This window comes from Heteronotia binoei, chromosome 2 (assembly GCF_032191835.1).
Source record: "Heteronotia binoei isolate CCM8104 ecotype False Entrance Well chromosome 2, APGP_CSIRO_Hbin_v1, whole genome shotgun sequence".
In the NCBI taxonomy this organism is placed as follows: Eukaryota; Metazoa; Chordata; class Lepidosauria; order Squamata; family Gekkonidae; genus Heteronotia; species Heteronotia binoei.
Genome location: NC_083224.1, coordinates 74,197,998 through 74,216,514, shown reverse-complemented (window position 1 = coordinate 74,216,514; position 18,517 = coordinate 74,197,998). Strand labels below are relative to the sequence as shown.

Below are 18,517 nucleotides of genomic sequence, written 5' to 3'. Positions count from 1 at the left end.
GATCCATGCCTAAGAAAAGCTTGATTGCTTTATACAGAAGTTGAAGCAGCTGTTGGATAAGTGAGTTTCTTGCTTTGCTGTAATGGAGTCAGGAAAACAAGATGGATTCTGGTGGTATTAGCCTTTGGTTCATGGAAACAGGCTGGAAACTGTTTGCCTGTACAGTTCATGGTGGCGTGGCTTCTTCCACTGCAGTGGCCAAGACTGGGTACGCAAGGAGCAGCTGGAAGCTCGTCTGTAGTTCTGGCTAACACCCATCCAGAGATGTAGAATGCTGCTGCAAAGCTGAGGCTTATAGTATCCACATAAGCCTTAGAAACAGTGGGCAAAGTCCATTTCTTAGAGCAGATGTGTGCGAGTCAAACTCCAGGCACCCTGGCAACCATACTGGTGATCACGATGTCCATGTGTATGAAAAGTAGGGGCTTTTTCTTACAGAAGTACTTCCTTTTATCCATTATAACCCGACCGCTCAGCAATTTCATTGAATGCCCACGAGTTCTTGTATTGTGAGAAAGGGAGAAAAGTACTTCTTTCTCTGCTTTCTCCAACCCATGCGTAATCTTGTAAACCTCTATCATGTCACCCAGCAGTCGATATTTCTCCAAGAGCATTTTCGCACTAGCGTTTACTCTGGCGTAGCACCCCATTTACCTCCGGATCTTTTCCTGGTTTTCCCACCTGTTGCTCCGGCGCTGCGGTTTGCTCCAGCGCTTCAGGGGTTTCACGCCGGAGTATGTTTTTCAACATCCTTCCAGAGTTTTTGAAAACCTCCGGATCCACACCGGATCCACTCCTCGGAGTTTGCTGTGGGAAATCCATCCACGCCGGATCGACTGCTTTGTGGGCGTCACCCTCTCCCTTTCCGTCCTCCCACCCCATCCACCCCCTTGGCCAATCATCAGCCGTTCGCGGCACTTCCCAAAAGTGCCCGCACGGCCATTTTTTTTTAAACTTCATATTTCTTGCGTAATAGCGATATTTCAAAATTAACAAAAAAAAAAAAACCCTCCTGCGTTATTTCGCTGTTGCGTTATCTCGCAACTACATTATACATTGTTGGGGGGGGGGAGAAATCTAGTGCCGGCGCGGGCCAAAGCGTTCATGTGTGTGTGTTTTAAAAAGGCAATGCCTCCCTCAGCTGTGCCACCAGGATTTCTGGACCTGCACAAAATCGCCATGTATAAAATGGGAAGTTGGAGTCCTGCATTCTTCTCCCTGGCTACATTCCGCTCGGTTAGAAAATAGACGCGAGCTCGATCTTCACACGCGCCACAGAAGGGGAAGGAGAGAATGGGGCGGGGGGGGGAGCTCTGGCGGCAGGAATCAGTCAGGTCCCCATTGCAAGCGCCAGCCAGGGAGGGGAAAGAGCGCAGAGGAAATCCCAGCTTCGCCACCCGGGAGGGAGCGAGGCTGGGAAAGGAAGAAGCTGCCACACACACACACACACACCCCTCGATTTCTCTCTCTTCGTTATTGCGATATTTTGCAACTTCAGAATTTGGGGGGGGAATCTAGTGCTAGGATTCTCCACTGTGAATGCTTCTGTTAATACATAAAGGGCTGTGGAGGATCCTACAGCTACAGCCAATCCATGAGCAGAAGCAGCACACGTGATGCGGTTTGTCCACGAAAAGAAGGGGAAGGAACAGCTGTGACTGCTCGATGTTACGTTATTACGTCCTTACGCAACCAGACTTGCGCTTAAAAAAAAAATGATTGACAGGGCATCGAACTCAAGTCGATGCCAGTGGGAAAACGATTTGAGCCGGGGCTTCATGGAAAGCGACTCCGCAAATGAGTCCATGTGTGAAAACGAGGAAAATGAGCCGGACATAATTGCGCCGTGGAATAAGGGGAGCAAACGCTAAGTGCGAAAACACCCCAAGCGTTTCAACCTTTCTTCATAGGGAAAGTATTCCAAACCTTTAATCATTCTAGTTGCCCATTTATGGACTTTTTCCAATGCTATAATATCCTTTTTGAACTGTGGTGACCAGAATTGTACACAGTATTCCAAATGAGACCTTTAAGATTCCACAAGATTCTTTTGTTTTTGCTGCAGCTCTCCTGTTGGAATTCTTTTTGGGGTTGCCCTTCTAAGCCACCAGCTGCTGGCCTCCTTCCACTATCTACAGGTAGCCATCCAGCTGAAATAAAACATTGTGCTTATTGCAAAGTCCCGTGGGAAGCTGCTTATGCCTCAGACAGAGTAATGTTTAAGTCAGGCCTATGTTTTGGCATGTCACTTGACATACAATGCATACTTTTAATCTGAGGGAGTTTTTGTTTTGTTTTTAATGTACAAAATGTACCTACAGAGGCCACAATCAGAGAGGAAGTCCAGGTGGAAAGCAGGAAAGTCTGGGTCTTTACAATTTCTCTGAATTTCCTTCTAAAAGAATAAATCCTGTACTTGTAGAATTGGAATTGGATGGAAGTTTATTTTATGTACTTTTTTAATGTCCTGCCACAAAAAGTCCCAAGAGACCTTTGTGGTGACTGACAATTAGATTGTGATGGCAGCTAAGCCATTTAAATACAATAACATTACAGTAAAATCATTATTTATAACATGCTAAAGCTAATGGACAGCATGCAGCAGTAGATAAAATACTACCAGTTCTGCTGAGAACAGCAATCTGCCTGCACACCTTTTGAGATGAAAGCATTCTAACTAAAGTTTGTGTGTTATGAGCAGCAAGGGACTCTCAAGATTCTTCTCCAGCACCACAGCTCAAAAGCATCTATTCTTCTGTGCTCGGCCTTCGTTTTGGTCCAACTCTCACAGCCATACATTACTACTGGGAATACCATTGCTTTGACTATACAGACTTTTGTTGGCAGGGTGATGTCTCTACTTTTTATTATACTGCCTAGGTTCACCATAGCTGTCCTCCCAAGGAGCAAATGTCTTTTAATTTCATGGCTACAGTCACCTTCTGCAGTGATCTTGGATCCCAGAAATGTGAAGTCTGTCATGACTTCCATGTCTTCCCCTTCTAAGGTGTGATGGGGCCGTATGCCATGATGGGGCTGTATGCCATGATTTTGATGTTGAGTTTCAAGCCTACTTTTGTGTTCTCCTCTTTCACTCTCAACAAGAGGTTCTTTAGGTCCTCCTCACTTTCTGCCATTAGAGTGGTATCATCTGCATATCTGAGGTTGTTGATGTTTTCCCTGGCAATCTTAATTCCGGCTTGTGCTTCATCTAGGCCAGCATTCCGCATGATGTACTCTGCATATAAATTAAATAAACAGGGTGACAGTATACATCCTTGTCGAACCCTGTTTCCTATTCTAAACCAATCAGTTGCTCCATATCCTGTTCTGACAGTTGCTTCTTGACCCTTATATAGGTTTCTCAGGAGACATGCGAGGTGGTCTGGTACTCCCATCTCTTTAAGGACTTGCCACAGTTTGTTGTGATCCACACAATCAAAGACTTTAGCATAGTCAATGAAGCAATGCTTTCTCCATAATTTTATTCCTACCTATCTCTTAACTATGCTCTCCTATTCAAGTCTCTTCCCAACATCCCTTCTGACAGAGACGGAAGGAAAGTGACTTTTCCAAGACCAGAAAGTAAGTGTGTACTATAAAGACCATTCACCCACAATGTATTGCTTATTCCCTTACACAGATTAAGGGAACGTCTGGCCAAGGCTAGCCAGTGAGTCCATGGCTGTCTGCTGCAATGCCAGAAAAAATTGTTATGCTTTAAATAGATGTGGTGGTAGCAGTTTAATTCATCTTGTAGTTCCAGGGTTCCATTCTGGAAGTATGAATTCAGCAAAGAGCTTCTCTGGGAATACTAAAGATATATTTCCCTCATAATGAAGTCAATGTGATCAGCAGCCACTTATCTGATATTACCAAGGAAGGTCATTCAATTTGTTTATGGTTTTATAATGTGTTTTAGAAACAGAATGCTGAAGGCTAAATGGGAATTACTGGAAGGTATGTGGAAAGGAAAAGTGCTGATCTAAAGAAGACTGGTGGAGTTGGAGAATTCAGAAGCAGAGAACAGAAAAAAGTATGTTTCTCCAGACTGACTGGAAAGAGGGGTGAGGGAAACCTGTTAGTATTGTGCCTTGAGGGGGTACAGGCTTTATTTGGTAGGGATGGCAGTGTTTATGGAGAGAGAAGATTCAGTTTGGAATTAATGGAGCAAGCTAGGACTTGAGGGTGGCCTGAGAAGGTGGTACCCTGACAGAATATTCAGTTCTGCATAAGAACAGAGTTGCCAACTGCTGCTTGGGAAGTTCCTGGATGTTTGGGATCAGTTCTTGGGAATGACAGAGGTGGTGAAGGGATCTCAATAGGAAAGTGAATGTCATAGAGTCCACCTTCTAAAGCTACAGTCTCCTCCAGGGGAACTGATCTCTGTAGTTTGGAGGTTAGTTATAACCCTGGGAGAACTCTAGGTCTCACCTGCAGATTGGCAGCTATACACAAGAAGGCCCAATCCTTGGACTTTACTATCAATGAAAATCCTATGACAGCATCCAAGCAGGAATCTGTGTGGTTACTGGTGCTCTGGGAAGCAATACACACACACACACACACACACACACACAAAAAGGGCTGACAGCCTCCCCCTCCACTTCACTGCAGATCAGCTGGCCAGCAAGGGAATTTACCAGTGGTGGTGATGGAGAGAGATTGCCAGAGAAATGTCATTTCCAGCTTGTACTGGAAATCAAGTCAACATGTTGCAGTGATGCTGAACACTCTGATAATTTGGGTCTAAGGCCCCACTGTTGCCAGTAAGTCCCCCCCACCCCCTGCCAGTTGCCAGGATGGACATGGCAACCATAACACACTCACACAATGGTCGTTTTTGCACTCACCTCCAGCCGGCGTGACCCCCCTCTTCACCGCGCAGGATCTGCGCGGATTTCGCACTAAATGCCGCGGAGCAGCCTTTTGCGCCGGAAACTCCCGGCACAAAAGCTGCTCAAACGCCAAACTGCTTTTTGGCGATTTACGTTTGAGCGGCTTTTGCGACGGAAGTTTCCGGCGCAAAAGGCTGCTCCGCGGCATTTAGTGCGAAATCCGCGCAGATCCTGCACGGTGAAGAGGGGGGTCGCGCCGGCTGGAGGTGAGTGCGAAAACGACCAATCTGTGCTTGTAGCTGATCTTTGTTCAACAGCATCCTTCAGGCTCCATACCAGCTCTGTTTCTTCCTGAGCACAGTGTTCACTGCCCATCCCATCCCGATAACCAACCAGTGTCTTCTCATGGGACTAAAGTCTGAAGAAAGGGCTCCTGGGAATATCCTCAGTGAACCACTGCTGATTGTCTTGTCCTTCATGCTGACTGTACACACTTCTCTCGAAGCTGATGCACATTTTTATGAATCACATAAATGGTTGATCCTCTTCCTGAAATTATGTTCTGATTTGGTTGCTGGGTGGTGTTAGAAAATTCTGTTTGAAATTCTATTTCTTTATCTCAAACAGTGCGATGGATCACTGGATCAAATAATTATTGAGAGGCATTTAACATGAAAAAGCAAAAACATATTTATTTCTACAGGGAAAGGGTACTGGGAGGTGAAAATAACAAACACTATCGAACTACATCCTCACACTAGAAGATCATGTGCTTAATGGAGGCTACTTCCTCCTTCTTCTTGATCTCTCTGCCTGAACAAAGGAAGTCACCTGACTAACTGACCAAACAGACAAAACAGGTTTTCCCGCTTCTAGACCTTGATTGACAGCAGTTAGTATCTTCTTCCCAGGTCATGCAGACAATAGGGAATCAGGCACAGTGTTAACACTATAATGATTGGAACTTTAGAGCATTGCAAAGGACATACCAAACAGATATTTCCAACACCCCTTCTCAGTGCCTAATGTGCAAGTCATTATACATTCAATAGTCATTACTCATTATTCACTGTAACATTCACATCAACTAGATTCATCATTTCACATAAACATTCAAATCTAGCACAAGGTAATGGCTTTGTAAGTATATCAGCTACCATAGCTTCTGTACAACAATATTCTATCTTAATCAGCCCCTGCTGGTGTAGATCTTTCACTAGCTCACATTCAATACCAATAGATCTACTTCTGGCTGTTCTACTTTCCCCTTTGCATATAGCAATACGAACTTGATTATCTTCAAACATTACAATAGATATAGGTTCTTTTATCTTGAAGTCTTTCAGCAGATGAAAAATCCATTCAAGTTCACTGCAGGCACTGGCTGCTGATACACACTCAGCTTCTGCTGTAGATTGTGTCACTATAGTCTGTTTTCTGCTAGTCCATTCTACAAGTCCATTTCCGTAGAAGAACAGGTATCCACTGGTTGATCTCTAATTGCATGATTCTTCTGCATAGTTGGCATCCGTGTATCCAACTAGTCTGGGATTCTCAGAAGGTTCAATGATCAGTCTTAAGTCCATAGTCTCTTTTAAGTATCTGGCAAGTTTCTTTGCTGCATTCCAATCATGGTGATTAGGCCAATTTACTTTTCTGCTCAGTATTCCGACAGCAACTGTGATATCTGGTCTGGTAGTTTTACTCAGGAACAGGAGCTTTCCTATAACTTCTCTGTACTCTCCAATATCTTTGAGTGGTTGACCACCCTGATCTCTCAGGTATGCAGGTTCAAGAGGTATCTTAGATTCTTTACAGTCTCTCATGCCAAGAGATTCTGTAAAGTCCATAATCTTTCGTCTTTGGCACAGTTGAAAGGTTCCACCCTCGAGTCTCCCAATCTGTATTCCTAGATAGTGTTTAATATCTCCAAGTCTTTTGACTTCAACCACTTTGTTCAGCTTTTCAACCATGTCTTTAATGTCCTCTTTGTTCTTGCAGCTCACAAACAAATCATCAACGTAAACCAGAATGTATTGATATTCTCCATCTTTGAGTCTAGTGTACATGCAGGGTTCAGCTTTCCCTTGCTCAAATCCTTGTTGCTGTAGTAGTCCAGTTATTTTGTCATGCCAGCTTTTTGCAGCCTATTTCAAATCATACAGTCCTTTGTTGAGTTTGAAAACAGTTCTCTTTGCCAGGGACTTGAAAACCTTCAGGTATTTTCATATAGATTTCCTTTGATAACTCACCATTAAGAAATGCTGTCTTAATGTCTAGGTGCTCTACAAGCATATATCTAGATGATGCCACACTCAGTAGTGTTTTAAGTGTAGCACTATTGATAACTGGTGCAAAAGTCTCTGAATAATCAGTTCCAAATTCTTGTGCATAGCCTTTGACTACTAGCTTTGCTTTGTGCAAGTCTATAGTTCCATCATCTTTGTACTTTATTTTGTAGACCTATTTGTATCCAACAGGCTTTCTTCTTGCAGGTAGCTTTGTAAGAGTCCATACATCTTTTTCATAAATGGATAGTATCTCTTGTTCCATTGCTTGAATCAATTTCTCCTTTTCTTCATTAGGTAAATCACTCATTTGTTTCCAGCTCTTGGGTTCCTCTTTAGGTTTCACAGTCTCTATAGATCTCACAGTGTCACAATATCCATATTTCTGTGGTGGTTGCCGTTTTGTGCTCCTTTCTGATCATCTTAAAATGAGTGGAGGTTCTGTCGCTCCCTGCGGTGTGGTCCCCATTTCCCCTTCTGGTTCAGTAGAGTCTTCAGAAGGTAGACCTGCCGGTTCACTGGTGGTCACTACAGGTAACCAGGTACACCAATCTTCAGAAGCATCATCATTAACCTCAGGATCAGATCAGGTACACAGGGTGCTCTAGGCAAATTACTGTCATCCACTAACACAACATTACAATGTTTGGTCTTATTCAGCTTTGAATCATAGACTCTGTAGCCTTTTCCCACTGAGGGATATCCTACTATGAATCCAATCTCAGGACCAAGAGAGGTGAAGCTGCAATGCACCCGCAATCGGGCCTTCTCCTCTGTAGCCCCAAACCTATGGAACCAACTTCCAGAGGAAATGCGGGCCCTGCGGGACCTTGATCAATTCCGCAGGGCCTGCAAAACTTTCCTCTTTCGACTGGCTTTCGCTGACGAAGAAAGTGGTTGCTAATGATTACCGCCATCATAAAAAAGAACAAGCAGCATTAGCACTTTTATTATTAATTAATTAATTAATTTTAAATTTATCAGAATTTTAATGTTAAATGTAATTTTGTTTTTTGTATAACTGAATGATGTTGTTAGCCGCCCTGAGCCTGCTCCGGCGGGGAGGGCGGGATATAAATAAAATTACCATTACCTACCTTACCCAGTCCTTGCATCAAGCTTCCCTCTATTTTCTCCAGGAACATATGCATAGGCATTTGCTCCAAAAGTTTTAATATGCTTAAGTCCTGGTTTCTTGCCAAACCAAGCCTGGAACTGAGTAATTCCTGTTACTTTTGAAGGTATTCTATTGTGAATATACACTGCTGTATTTACAGTTTCAGCCCACAGAATGCATGAGCATTGCTCTGGTCATTTCCTGTAACACACAATTAAGTCTTTCTGCACTCCCATTCTGCTGTGGAGTGTATAGGACAGTCACTATGTGTTCAATCCCTTCTGCTTTCAGAAACTTCTTAAACTCAGTATTGCAATATTCACCACCTCCATCTGTCAGCAAACTTTGAGGTGCACGCCCAAATCTGTTTTTAACCATGGCAACATATTCTTTAAATTTATCAAGAGTCTCATCTTTTGATTTGAGCATATAGACAGTGCTATATTTTGTCTTTGCTTCTGTGAATACTGAAAAGAATTCATTTCTCCCTATCGAAGCTTTTATAGGTCCAACATCACTGAATATTGTCTCCAAAAATCTTTCATTATGCACACTGCTTTTTCCACTGAAGCAAGGTGCAGTTCCTTTTGCTCTCAGACAAACATCACATCTTTCTTTGGATTTATCACAATGCACAACATCAAGTCTACAATCCTTTAGCAACTTCTCAACATGCTGCATGCTTCTGTGTATTAACTTTACATGCCAAGCATAAACACATCTCCTATGGTCACACTTTCTGCCTTCAGTCTGGCAAACAGTCTTTTCCACAACATCAACAGCATCTGCCCTTTCACTTAAGTCCATAATATAATGAGCTCCATTTCTTTCATCCAGTTTAAAACTTAATTCCAGAATTATTCTTAATAATTTCATCATCATCTTCTTTATCAAGATATATAGCATAATTATTTCTTATAAGCACTTGGCTTGAAAGTAACTTATCAATTGATTCAGGTGCATAAGCTACATTTTTCAGTCTTACTGGCATTAAATCTTCATCAGTGGTAAACAATTTCATTTTGATCTCACCCATACCACAAACTTGTAAGGGTTTCAGGTTGGCACCTATCATTTCAGGTCTCTGACTTTCATCCAACTCTGAAAACATGCCTTTATATCGACAAATATGCATAGAAGATCCACTATCAATCAAAAATATTGCTCTTTCACCAATAAAATTAACACGCATAGTACTTTCTCTGTTTTTTTCTTTGTTCCCACCTGGGCCATGTGGCTTGGAAAATTTCTGGTTGCTATTATTTCTATGGCCACTAGATGTTCCCTCATTTGAAACATGTGCTTTAAAATTGCTACTCCTTTGTTCAGCAGCAGCATCACAATTATTACAATATCTTGCGATATGGCCTTTTTGCCCACATCTATGGCATATTATATCTCTTCTTGACTTATCCTATACTGTGGTTTCAGGCTTAAATCAGACATAGAATCAGACAGTTCAGTGTCCTTGTCCCCAGATCTGGAGGCCGCTTCCTCCTTGCTATCATTTATCAGGCCTTCCAGACTCAAATCTTTTTGCAGTCTCAAAATCGTCTTATTTGGTTTGTAAGTACTGGGTAGAGCTTTCAATATAGTTGAGATTAGGTCTCGTTCTGCCTCATCAAGCTCCTATAGTTTGGATTGCATGCACATAAATTCCTTCAGACTTTTAGTCACATTCTCTCCTTCTTGTACTTGAAAACCAAATATTTTGCCCTTTAAATCATAAATAGTGCTTATGGGAGTTTTGTTATATTTATCTTTAAGGCATTCAAGCATTTATTTTGCAGTTTTTAGAGTGTGCAATTCAGGAATTTCATATGCCTCAAGAGATTCTAAAATGAGTTTTTTCAAAACCATCTAGCCGTTTAAAATTTGATTTTTCTTGCTCATTCTTAGGGGGATTTTCAGACAAAACTTGTTCAGCTCCATAAATCTCAAGTATTTGCGTTAGGAGCGAGAGCCCGAATGAGAAATTATTTTTAGTTAACTTCAGGGTACTAAATTCTATCACTGGTAGGTTACTCACGGTACCAAAACCAAGATTTTCAGTGGCTGTTCCTGAAGACGTGGAAACAGAAGATCCATTGGCTCTTCTCTCTGGGTTTGACATTTTTCACAGCAATCAGGGAGGGCAGGGTTAAAGATTCTTCCTTCCTCACTGGAGAGAAATGGTGGCTGAATGTGCGTGCGCGTGGCTGCAGCAAGGCTCTTCCAAGGTTTCCGATGTAATCCACAGAAAAAGGGTTATAAAGCTCCAAAAATTCTCTTTCTAGCACATCTGAGGCTTTTAGACAAAAGTAGCAGCGTTTCCAGATCAAGACAATCTGAATTCAAAACTCATTTAAGTCAGAACACTCTCAGTAATGGCAAGAGAAAAAAAGGCATCGGTTTAAAATTGAGGCTTATCTGCACAGCATAGCAGCCTTTTGCCTATTGCTTTCTAAATGCTCTCAAAGGCGATCCAGATTAAAAAATCATTTAGAGTTCAAAAAACAATCCATACTATAAGTTACCAGCTTGATGGCAAAAACCAAGAACCATCTGCTCTGCTATCAATTTTGTTAGGGAATTCTGTTTGAAATTTTGTTTCTTTATCTCAAACAGTGCGATGGATCACTGGATCAAATAATCATTGAGAGGCATTTAACATGAAAAAGCAAAAACATATTTATTTCTACAGGGAAAGGGTACTGGGAGGTGAAAATAACAAACACTATCGAACTACATCCTCACACTAGAAGATCATGTGCTTAATGGAGGCTACTTCCTCCTTCTTCTTGACCTCTCTGCCTGAACAAAGGAAGTCACCTGACTAAATGACCAAACAGACAAAACAGGTTTTCCCACTTCTAGACCTTGATTGACAGCAGTCCGTATCTTTTTCCTAGGTCATGCAGACAATAGGGAATCAGGCACAGTGTTAACCCTATAATGATTGGAACTTTAGAACATTGCAAAGGACATAGAAAACAGATATTTCCAACAGGTAGAACTTCTTTGCACATGTGCTGTCTGGAGGAAGCTTTTTGCAGATACCACAAAATGAGGAAGAGAGGTAGACTTTTGTAGGCATTACTTCCTAGTTTGTCAGAGAGATAGGCCGAAGTTCATCTTCAAACTACAAGAGATTTAGCCAGTGGTTACATCTGAATATGGAGCTTGTTTTGTGTTGGCTGCTAAAGTTAAAACCAAATTTTCTTTGGAAAATGGCTCTAGCTTTTTACAACTCAAAGAATGCTCTGAAATTAACATCTGTTAAGGTGATGATGACATAGAATCATATTTTCTCTTGCTACTGTTTCATGTTCTGATTTCCCTTGACTAAAGTGTTTGTTTCGGGTTAACATGTATTTATGCATATACTTATATATCAGATTTCTGGCGAGTCATTCTGGAATGGCATATTCTCTCACTTCTGAGTTTGAAGAAAATCTTGGGAAGCTGAGACAGCACTGTCCAGCTCCAAGCGAAAGTACGTAAGCAACCTTTCCTGGATGTGTCCCATACTCTTGGTATTTACTGGTCTCCATATAAGGAATGAGAGATGAGGGGCAATGGTTTCCTTTTTGGACTGAAGCAAAAGCTTTGAAACTAGGGATATTAGTCTGGTTTTGAGCTTGGTCACTCCAGGACTGTTTCTGGATGAGAAGCAGTGGAGACCTTGCTAGGGCAATTGGAGCTTACTTACTATTGAAAGCAGAGGACAGCTGTATCTCAAAGATACAACTTGTTTTGAAAGGGGGGAAATGTGGCACTGGTTAACTTTGTGATGCTGAGATAGAGTAATTGGAACATCCCAAACTAAGCACTTAACTGCTGGAATAGCAGGTTTTAAGTTGCAAGGGAGAAATAATATGAACAATGCAAATTGTGTCTGGGAAGAGAAGCTAATAGATTGCAGCTGATTAGTTTCTGTCGACACAAGGCTGATCATGCTGACTCCAAAGGATGTGAGATACCAGGCAGGCCACAGAGGATGTGCGTGTTGTGCAAAGTTGTGCAGGTGTATGAACTGGGATTTATGCCTATTTATTTTAAAAAAAATTAATGCTGCCTTTCTACCTGATCAGGGTCCTCAAGGCAGAGCACATTAAAACATTTGAACAATTGAAAACATTTAAAATTATAAAATGAAAGTATATAAAATAAATTATTTGCATAAAATAAAATAATTCAATAAAACACAAACAATACCAGAATAAGGCAATAGGGCCAATAATGGTTATTGTATGTATGCAAACCAAAATAATAAAAAAACCCCAAACACTTCACCTGCTGGGGGAGAACACTGATTCAAAGAGACTAGAAAAATCTCCCTGAGGAAGGAGTGCCAAAGTTTTGGTGTGACAACTAAGAAAGCCCTAGACAGGTAACCCCCTGTCTAGCTTCAGGTGTTTGGGGCAACCAAAGCAGAGCCTCTGAGGATGACTGGAGTGAGTGGTAGGTTTTTGTGGGAGAAGGCAGTCCTTAACGTATGTTGGTCCCAGGATGTACAGGGTTTTACAGGTCAATACCAGCACCTTGAATTGAGATGTAAATGTTTTCATACAAACTATGTAAGAGTTAAGGAGGTACAGAAATGATTTAAAGGGGAATGAAAGTTTTTTTTAAATATCCTAGGGTTGTCCCAGTGATATTTTACTGTCATAGCATATCTTGGTTTCACATTTACCCAGCTTTGTAGATAATGCCTACAATTAGAAATGTATGACTCACCTTGATGCATCAGAACGATCCTACAATCAGGGTATGAAACCAATAGCTATCTATTGCTGCTTGTACACTTGTTCAGATGTGCGTTGCCTCTGAACTTGAAGGTTTCATTTAGCTATCACGGCTAATAAACCATTGATAGCACCACCCCTTTGTCTAGTGAGCTGCTAACTATAATAATATATTTTGGAAGAATATTCTGTCATTTAATAATGTATTGTGTAAGGTCTTGTTATTTGCCTTGAGTCTGCTAATAGGATTTAATAAGTGACCCCACATTGTGATATCATAGGAGGGCAAAAATAATGCCCAGTCCATTTTCTCTAAAAAAAAAAATGCATAATTTTATAAACCTTCACATTTCCTACATTTTGTTGTTTTTCTCCCCAAACAACCACACCCACACGAGCATTTATCACAGGAAGGTTCCCCAACTCTTTGATCGTTTTGGTTGAGTTTTTTTGTATCTTTTCCATTGTTTCAATGTTCTTTTGCGCAGTATGCGAAATCTGGTTGTGTCAAGGATTTGTATAAGTACATTACAATATTGGTAGTCTTGGGTTTTTTTTATCCCTTTCTTAATATTTGCAAATGTGGAGTAGGCTTTTAAAAAAACTCTGATGCACAGTGAGTTGACATTTTGGTTGAGCTGTCTCCCATAATCCTAAAAGCCCTTTCCTGACTAGTCACTGCCAGTTCAGATCCCATCATGGTATTTAAGGATGGTGGGCTTTGGATGTGGGGGTGGGTTCCCCCCCATTGGGAATTAGCTTGAACCCAGTGTAAAGATACTGAGGAACATTGGCTTGGATCCAGACTAGTGTTTCTGTTGGTATAAGGAGTTCTGTACACAGAACATAGTTTTCTTACCTCCCCTCTCCCATAGCAGCCCCCAGTGCCCTCGAAACTGGTTTCTAAGAAACAAGACTTCTGAGCTGTTGTGGGAGGAGGAGGTGGAAGAATTGCACTCTGTGTGTGTGGTGAATATTTTCTGTCTTGGAAATACTAGTTTGGATCTAAAGGTATATCTGGACTCCATGATGCATATATTGTCAGCCTGGAAGGAGGGCTAGTTTGGAAGCAGAAGTTACGCAAATTAATTCTTATATATCAAGCATATACAAAATTCTGTAATAAGAATTCTCATCTTTTAAAAAAATCAGTAAGCTGATTTTGAAAATAGGATTTAGCTCATAAATGACACATTTCTTTGCAAGCATGAGACCATTACAGAATGGAGGGAAAGTGATTTAAAATCTTTTAAAATGTTTTCTACCATTTGAGGTTGGGATTTCAGGTCCATCTTCCATGGGGGGTGGGGAGAGCTGGAGCTGCAGCTCTTCCTAAGTGCTAATGGAGACTAGCGTGTCAGGTACGACCACCATTTTCCTCTTCAGCAGGGAATTTAAACATGAAAAGAATACTACAACTTGCATTGGCATCTGGGGTTACCAACACCAAGTGTGGCCTGGAGTTCTCTCAGAATTGTGACCAGGGCCGGGCCTAGACTGTCTGGTATTCTAGGCAAGACTAACTTCTGGCACACCCCCTCCCGAACTGATAACATCACCATTCACATGGGGGGCACTCAATTTGGTTCCCCCAGCTAGGGTTCCCAAATCCCCCGCTAGGCCTGGAGACTCCAGATTTGGAGCCTCCTCCCCCCGCTGGCCATAAAAGGGAAAGCGGGGGGAGGGGAGGGAGGAGAACGGCAGCCAGAGCTCTTCCGTTTTCTCAGGCTGCTTCCCGCCCCCAGTCAGCTGGCCGGTGAAGGGAGGGGAGCCCAGCCACGCCCCCAAAGGACCATGTGCCTTTGCACCTCCGGAGGTGAGTGAGTTCTGTCCCCTGCATCAGATTTCCCAGAAACGGGGGGGGGGGGAGGGGGTGGAGAGGGAAATGTCTTCTCATAGGGTATAATGGGGAATTGATCTGGAGGTTTCGGGGGCTCTGGGGGAGCTGTTTTTTGAGGTAGAGGCACCAAATTTTCAATATAGTATCTAGTGCCTCTCCCCAAAGTATCCCCCAAATTTCAAAACGATTGGACCAGGGGGTCCAATTCTATGAGCCCCAAAAGAAGGTGCCCTTATCCTTCATTATTTCCTATGGAAGGAAGACATTTAAAAAGGTGTGCTGTCCCTTTAAATGTGATGGCCAGAACTCTCTTGGAGTTCAGTTATGCTTGTCACACTCTTGTTCCTGGCTCCGCCCCAATGTCTCCTGGTCCACCCCCAAAGTCTCCTGGCTCCACCCCCAAAGTCCCCAGATATTTCTTGAATTGGACTTGGCAACCCTACCCCCAGCACCCTAGACATTGCGTAGTTTGCCTAGTGGCAGGGCCAGCCCTGATTCTGGCTGATCTCTCAATTACAGAGATCAGTTCTCTTGGAGGAAATGGCAGCTGAGGAAGGTGGACTGTTTGCATTGCTCCTCTCCGGACCTTACTTCCCTCCCCAACCACTGTCCTACCCAGGTTCCATCCCCAAATTTCCCAGAGTGCAGTTGGTTACCCTGTAATGTCATTCTGGTGGCCTGTGGTTCCACTGTGGCTGGCAACAGAAGTTACACAGGATGGTGCACCATTGAGTGATAGGCTCAAAACAAGTGGGTAAGAGGTAATATGAATGAACATGGCAGATTGCAATGTGTGCCTTTCAGATGACTGGGATTATGTGTTAAAATTCCATTTTTATGAAAGGAAAGCTCATGTTGAATCTTGACATTTTATACAGTTGAGCAGGTGGTCTGCAGAAAAAAAAATTGTGAATGTGTTTATAGTACATGCCAATATTTTTGGAGACAGATGACTTAGCATCTTAGGATCAAGCTACATGTTACTGGGTGATGAATCAGATCTCCCAGTGTTTTTTATACTGGTGAAAAGCAGCAGGCTTTGTTTGGGATGGGGGAGGGTGCATTGGAGACAAGCCACTGAGCTGGGGTGTTAACTCATTCCCCTTTCAGTGTATCCATGTTGATCTTATTGAGTCTACTAGCTGTTTGGGGTGGAAGGAGATTTTTTTGTCAGGGAAGCACCATGTTGTGTATGTGGGAAGGTTAGATTTTTATTCCTGTTCCAGTGCTGTGGCGCTGACTAAAATGGTGTAGTTTGATCCTAGAAAGATGGAAGTCAGAAGGTAGCTAAGAACAGGACTTTAACCTTAAGGCCTTAAGAAATCAGAAGTGGTAAAACTTGAAGGTTTTTAAAGTTAAAGCTGGAGAGCCGTATCACAGTGGGTTAGTAGATGAAAAATGGAAAAGTTGAACCTGATGAAGGGCCACTGCTGAGGTTATGATCAAAAATGCCACCTGCTTTTACCAGCTATGCTGAAAAATCATCTTGACTGTTCTAAAATTAGCTGCAGAATACCAAGGCACGCAATGCTTCATGTGCTGAAGTGTTGCTAGGGGAATCTATTCTTCCATTTCTCTCTGCTATGCACCAGTGTGATTGACTTATTATTAGGACAGGGAGGTGAGTGGAAACCCCCTCATGCTAGCTGTCTTACTGTGCTTCTAGGGGAGTCCGGTGGTTGTAGAATGAATGGGAGGGCCCGTTATGTAGGTTTATGTTTTGAGATTGGTCTGCTTACCCCATGTTATTGTATCTAGATTTCTTGGCGAAAAGCTGCTTAAATCAGTTACTGGGCAGAGAACAAACCCAGTGCTGGAGCTTGTTTTTTGGGCAGCTTTCCAGTGAGGTAAGGCATGCATTAAATTGCCACAGGATATTCACCTGGGAGGGCACTGCATTAGCAATTTCTGTCTCATGATATATTTTTAATCAGCTCATCTGATCGCTGTCCCTACTTTTTGTACATGTTGTTGTTATGGACACTGGAAGCTGTACCTCCCCCTACCTGTGGTATAACTCTGCTCTCTTTTAAGCTGTGCCAATCAAAATCAACGAAGGTGCTGACAGTTCACTCTCACAAAGCCTCTGCAGAAAACTGTGCAGAATTCTTGCAAGAGGAAGTGGCTCAACTCAGTTCAACAGAAAGCAGGCAGGAAGGGGTGGGGGGAGGAGGGAGGTGATGCTGTTCAGCAACCAGCCTCCCTAGGCTTGTAGATAAGAGATCAAGCCACAGATGGTGAGTGAGGGAGCAAGCCAGGAGCTGAAGAAAGTCTCTGAGGATCTTGCACCCTCTCCACTTCTGGCACGGGTTAGCTGGAAGAGAGAGAGAAAGGAAGAGAGAGAAATAGGTGGATGAGAAGAAAGGCTGTTTTTTTTTAAAAGGAGACCTTCCTTGATCTGTTGATCAAAATAAACTGTTGCACAGCATGGCATGTGGGTTCTGGAGGAGGTGAAACTGTGTATGCAGCTGATCACACAGGAACTGGATTGGGAAACACTGCGGCTGCTGCAGTGAGCTGGGAGTCAGATGGTTACCTGGCTCTCTGTCTCCCAGGAAGACTCCATATGTTCTGAGAATCCGGAATCCCCTCTTAGATGACTGTCGACAACAACATGAGCAGTGGCTACTGTAGCTTGGATGAGGACACAGATGACTATTTTTTCACAGCTAGGACCACCTTGTCCAGGAATCCTCAGAGCAAATGTGCGGCAAAGGTAACATTCTTTGGTAGCAATCTCTCCCTCCCATAATAAGGTCTGTGTTTGTTGCTAGCTGTCAGGCTGTCAAAATTAGCCTGCTGTTTAATACTAAAGCAGCATTTATTTTGCCAGTATATTAATTTGCATGGCCAGTTTGCTTATTTGCAGGAGTTTAATGCTTATCCTTACGTCATTTCACTCTTTCCATATCTGATCCTTTTGCATTCATCCAAGTATTTGACTTTGACACCTGTTTGCTATCCCCTAGATGTCAGAGTGAGCTGAGACACTGTAGTCGTCTTTTGTAACACAATGTTTTTGACCATCTAGCTTGTTAAAGGTTGTGAGATGGCTTGTTAAAAATGACTGAACAACACTAGACCATCTTGTGGATGTTTTGAGTCTAGTGACATTGTGTCAGCATGCATGTTTTTAAAAAGAGGATGTCTCAGAAAATTCTGCCCTGATGTGGACAATACGTTCAGTGCAGGGTTTACACTTGAGACGTCAGATGAGCAATAGGTTTTCTGGTGTGTGTGTGTGTAATTATGTTTGTTACTCTTTGCTGATATATTTGACTGTGGTATGATAATCTTATTTGGCAGCTGTAAACCTTTGTGGAAAATCCTCCTCAAATATTATATGAGTGTTAGTATTTTGAGATTTGAACAACAAAAAAAGGGGTTTATGTTACTTTTTTGTCATAATTTGCAATCTTAATATAACCAGTAGTCTGTTAGAAATTGTTAGATGAAAGCTTAACAAAGTGGACTGATTATAAATTGAGATGATATAAATCATTGTTTTAAGTCAAGCTCCCAGTGTATTAAACAAATGCATGTATTAGTTTTCAGTTGAAATGTATTGGTTTGCCCTAAGGTATATCTGCAGTTGAGAATAGTGTAAATATGTACTAAGCAAACCTAGATAATTCTGGGTGTTTGTAAGTTACTGGGCACAACAGTGTTCTCTCCATGAAAACTAATGACCATATTTTCTTGGCCAA

The 18,517-nt window shown here is 42.2% G+C and overlaps 1 protein-coding gene across 3 annotated transcripts in view; it reads left to right on the top strand.

Moving 5' to 3' along the window:
* RASSF5 (Ras association domain family member 5) overlaps positions 1-18,517 on the top strand; it is a 358,578-nt gene that overhangs the window by 65,924 nt on the left and 274,137 nt on the right. Inside the window, exon 1 of one of the 3 annotated variants that reach the window (XM_060231288.1) lies at positions 16,910-17,526. The exons of the other annotated variants lie outside the window; for them this stretch is intronic. Within the exon in view, the coding sequence (XP_060087271.1) occupies positions 17,407-17,526 (120 nt within the window). The 5' untranslated portion in view covers positions 16,910-17,406. Of the gene's footprint in view, positions 1-16,909; positions 17,527-18,517 lie in introns of those variants that run through there. 3 annotated transcript variants of the gene reach the window in all.